Source organism: Leptonychotes weddellii, chromosome 4 (genome assembly GCF_054177405.1).
Source record: "Leptonychotes weddellii isolate Sample4059 chromosome 4, ASM5417740v2, whole genome shotgun sequence".
NCBI lineage: Eukaryota > Metazoa > Chordata > Mammalia > Carnivora > Phocidae > Leptonychotes > Leptonychotes weddellii.
The window spans coordinates 159,479,471-159,484,387 of record NC_138372.1 but is presented as its reverse complement, the minus strand read 5'-3'; the positions used below and the strand labels follow the sequence as shown (position 1 = coordinate 159,484,387).

The 4,917-nt window shown below is 53.0% G+C and overlaps 1 protein-coding gene across 31 annotated transcripts in view; it reads right to left on the bottom strand.

Moving 5' to 3' along the window:
• The window catches only part of LOC115938771 (uncharacterized), a 331,027-nt gene that overhangs the window by 185,877 nt on the left and 140,233 nt on the right, over positions 1–4,917 (bottom strand). For 28 of the 31 annotated variants that reach the window (XR_014144403.1, XR_014144392.1, XR_014144395.1 and 25 more), the window contains one exon: positions 4,081–4,205. Coding sequence is in view for 4 of the 31 variants with exons in the window: in XM_081816542.1 (XP_081672668.1) it covers positions 4,081–4,205 (125 nt within the window). In the remaining 27 variants the exon portion in view is untranslated. Of the gene's footprint in view, positions 1–8; positions 1,779–2,726; positions 2,994–4,080; positions 4,206–4,917 lie in introns of those variants that run through there. The other 3 variants (XR_014144411.1, XR_014144413.1, XR_014144412.1) reach the window with 3 other exon arrangements.

Genomic DNA, 4,917 nt, shown 5'->3' with positions numbered 1-4,917 from the left:
CTGCAGAGAGCAGAGAGAAGTGACTCTCTTCTGGTGTCCCTTTTCTAAGACCCTTAATCCCATCGCTGAGGGCTCCGCCCTCATGACCTCATCACCCCCCAGAGGCCCCGCCTTCTAAGACCACTGCATTCCGGGTTAGGGTTTCAACATATGAATTTTGGGTGGCACAAACATGCAGTCCACGACATCAGGGATCCACAAAGCCAGTCTCCATTTCCAGATGGCCTTCAGAGCAAGAATGGTGGCTTTTCCCTCCTTTACTGCAGACGCCTGCAGAGCGAGATGCTGTAGTTTCTCAGTCCAGACTCGGGGGTGAAGAGACAGGAAAAAGGATGAGGGAGACCTTTATAAACTGAAAGCCCTTAAGCAGACGCAGTGCTTAAGTTGTTTCCCAAAGCCGACTGCGGAGCCCTTGAGAGAGGAGTACTTTCTGCCTTGTTTCCAACTTTCTAGCCCAAACTCAGTGTCCTCAAATTCAGTCGGTCCAAGAAAACATTCCCCAAGCATGTCCTACGTGCCTGTCATGATGCCAACAGCCGGGACCAGAGAGGGAGCAAGACGCACAGCCTTCTCTCAAAATATTTACAGTGCAGGGGAAAGAGCTGATATTCCAGAAAATCAGAGGCTGCTTCTGGAGACAATGAAGCCCACTGGGGACATAACAAGAGCCCAAGTGACAAAGTCTGGCCTTTAATAATAACTGTAATAATGATCACACATGATAACCACAGTGGTTATCATCCCCGAAAGAGTCCCAGAAGCACTTCTGTTTTCCAGGGGGTGGCAAGAACACCATGCCCTGCCTCTGCCTAAGCCCATGGTGGCACAGCTGAGAAAGCCCGATGTCTGCCGGCACAGCAGGCAGGATCAGAAACAACAAAATTAGGCGCATTTCCCTCCAGACTTGCGAATCCCTCTTCTACATTTGCCCTCACGCTCTGACATTAATTGAACTCTGTCTCCACTACTAAAAATAAACTCCAGGTCAAATGCAATGAGCCAAAAACCTCAGCATGAAACCACAAGAAATAGAGTAAATAGTAAAATGGGCTAATAGCAGACGTGTTTGGGTGAAAATACGTGTTCTGTTTCAAGCCTAGAGTCCCGAGCGGGCCGGGAGCTCTTTCAGTGCTGTAGACAGAGAAATAAATAGCTGTGCCCAAAGACCAGGGCTGGCTCCTGTCCACAGACAGGCAGGCAGGCAGGAGCCCGTGGGTGCCCTCTCCCCCAAAGGTCAGGGCCGGAAGGCAGCCTGAGAACATTGGGCAGGAGCCGAGAGATGCTCCCAGGGGGAGATGGTACCAGGAGGGGAGTCCAAAAGAGCAAGGTGAGGGTCAGAGGGAAGAAGGCAAGCCTGTCTGCATGTCCAAGGAGGGATGGGGATGGGACAATCACCCGTCAGAAGCTAGACAGGCAAGGAGGTGGAGGAGAAGCCAGCAACAAGGGCTCCCTTTTGGCTGAGCCTTTTTTCAGGCCAGCTTTGGGCTCCTCAAGACCGGCCCAAGGGGGGACTGGTCCATTTTGCAGCTGAGAAGTGAGAAGCCTGGAGAGTGGTGAAGGACCTGCCCAGGGTCCCTGGGGGCCTGGGAGGGGGCGTGGGCGGGGGGGGTGGGAAATGCAGGGGTACTGGTACCTCTGTTCCAGGGCCCAGGCTCACAGACAGCAGGGGCGCAGGCAGACAGGCCCCTAGTGGAATGACGGTGTCCTCAGGATGGGTAGAACCACACACACGAGCACAGCGCGGACGCCTTTCTCGGAGCCCCCAGCACAGACCAGCCCTGCCGGGATGTGTTCAGGATGGAGCGCCTCCGAATGCCAGCATCCAGCCCTGCTCCATCTGCCTACTCCCAGCAGCTGAACTCTGGGGAAACTCCTTTCCAATCACCCCTAGGCAGATCGGTCAGGCCTCTCTTCCATTCACAGAATGCAGGCGACACCACTCACGCTCCCAGCCGCGGCAACAAGAGACGGTTCTCCCAGCCTGCAGCTCGTCCGTCCCAGTGACCGAACTCCCATCTGCCCTTGCCCACACCCCCGATGGGAGCGGCGTGGTCCGACCCTAACGCCAGGGCGATCACACAAGAGGCTGGGGTACATTCACGGTACTCCTGCTTCCGAAGTCGGCTACCTGGATCAGGAGCGTGGGCTCCGGAAACAAAATGCAAGGGACCGGCTGAGCGCTTGAGGGCCGAACAGGCGGCCTGGCAGTGGCACTCAGTGTAGACGAGTTCTGACCCCGAACAGCGGGAAATCAGCTCCTGACACAATGCACCGGGGTGCTGAGCACAGGGTGCACAGGCTCCCCAACTGCAAATCAGCTCGGCTCCTACTAGGTCTCGCTTTCGTGCCACTTCCAAGAGCCTCAAGCTCAGCACCCCCTCTAGAAAGCCCCCGCGGCCCTCCCCTGCCTGTGGGGAGTCTGGAGAACCCCATGTGTGTGTCAGTCTCCCCCGCCTTGAGTGAAGGGCGGGGCCTCAGGCTCACCACCACGTCGGTCACGGGACCGCGGGGGACACAGGAGACGAGAGATACAAATGCACTCGGACACATTTAAGGCACAAGAGAAAAGACACAGGGGCATGTGAACACCATCCTCTGCTACCCTCTCACTCCGACTTCCACACCTGTCTTCTCACCGGTCCCCACTTGAACCACGTTTCCTTGTTCCATTGTGATTTATTCTTTTCAACACCTTGTTTTTTTTAAGGAAAAAAATTGCAACTGACCTCATTCTTTGCTCTAAGTCTTTAAGAACTTTCTTCTTATTGGTTCTCTCTCTCTCTCTTATTTTCTGCTTCCTCCTTTTTAATTATTCATTCCTCTGCTTTTGCAATATCCACAGTAGTGTCAGGTGGGTGTCGGGTGGGGGGTCAGGATGTAGAAGACAGTCCTTTGCTCTAAACAAGGTCACGAGCAACTGGGGGCATGGGCGTGGGTGGGGGAGAGACATAACAGGGTCTGAGGGAGGCATGCCCTAGATCGCTGGCTGCAGCCTGCGGGAGGAAGTCAGGCACTCTGCTCAGGGAAGGGAGGTCTGTGCACCATGCACAAGCCATTTCCCAGACAGACCTGGCGGGAGCTGAAACACAGAGAGAAGAGCAGACCAAGGACTTGGAAAGAGCCTGCTGTGTGGAAGGAACTGTACATGGTGTAGTTAATGAGTTAAAAAAAAAAAAAAAACCCTGGGGTCCCTGGGCGGTGCAGTTGGTTAAGTGCTGGGACTGTTGGTTTCAGCTCAGGTCGTGATCTCAGGGTCGTGAGATCGAGCCCCACATTGGGCTCTGCGCTCAGCATAGAATCTGCTTGAGATTCTCTCTCTCTCTCTGCCTCCACCCCTCCCGCTTGTGCGCGCTCTCTCTCTCTCAAATAAATAAATCTTAAAAAAAAAAATACCCTCCTGTTTTGGAGCATTTCCTCCTCCATGCCAGGCGGCATGATAAACCATCTCCACTATCTTATTCAATACTCATGACATCCTCTCGAGGCAAGAGCTAATATGATCCCTATCTTACAGATCAGGAAACCGAGGCTTGGAACAGCTGAGTGATCCGCCCAGGGTGAGGCAGGTGGCAAAGCCAGGAAAACCCAGGTCTGCCCGAAACCCCGGGTTTTCACCTCTTCCTTTACCCCAGACAGCTTCTGACTTGTGGGACTGAGCGTGCAATGCAAGGGGACGGGAGAGAGACAGGGATTCCGTTCTACATGCCCCAAGAGGTGTTTTGCTCCCAATGCACCTTCTCATCCTCCCCCAGTGCAGTCCCCACATGACTCAACAGGACAGCTGGAGTATCCGCCACCCTCTGCCAGGAGGAAAGGCATGGGGTATCCACCTAGGAGGTGGTGGGCTCCATCCTCGGCTAGGCACAGAGGGAGACCTCCCAAAGCACAACAGTGAGGCCACCGAATGCTGAGAACCAGGTCCCAGGTGTCAGGGTGAGGTTACGGGAAGCCAGCTTCTCAAACCAGCACAGGAAGCCGGGCCAAGAAGTCAAGAACCACAACCCAACTTGCGGTGCAGGAGATCACCGATTCCAAAGGCAATTTTTTGTTTCATAAAGCTCAAGAGGAGAAATCTCTTACCTTTATTCTCCAAATCCCCAAATGGCCCAGCTTTAGTTCAGGGAAGGACAGTCCCTCTACAGTACCAAATGGATTATGTCTGTTTTTCAGACTTACAGCACCAAAATCCGAGGTATGACAGGATTCTGTAAATAGGCAAGAAAAGGACAGAGAAGTATTAGTATCAATGCTAACACTAAACAGATTTGTTGAGAGGCTCCATTCATTTGAAAAATACAAAGTGCACACTTACTAGACGCTAAAGGAGAAGCTTCAGAAGAGCAGACATTTACTGAGCAACTATTATGTGCCAAGCCCTACGTTAAGCCATTTATTCCTACGAGACCAGTTTTGATGGCTCTGTATTTCAGAAGTCACAGGAGAGGCCAGGCCAGAAAGAGAGCCAGGTCTTCCTGCCTCCCAAACCCCTGCCCATCGATCTCGTTTTCCATCTGCACTAAAGCTTTTTCGTACACCTGAGTCCAGGAACTCTAGGTAGAGGGAAAGGAGAGACATACCTAGTAACGTCACTCTGAGAATGTCCTGTCCCTGGATGTCCAACCCATTCCACAGACGGTGGGGATACTATGAGCCATGGAAGCGGTGTCACATTCACTAGGTTGTAAGATTTATCTGAGCTGCACACTGTCATCTGGTAACATGTGACCAGTAGACATCATGTATTACTCAGGGAACAAAAAATGTCGCTTCGCCAGGGTTCTTATCCTAACTGATCATCAAGATGGCTACATGAGGTGGCCAAAATGGGGGGTGAGGGGGGTGGGGGGAGAATGGGGCAAGGAGGCCGCTGCTTGTCTTACCAGCTCTGGAAGGACCTCCTAAGACACCTAGAGCAGA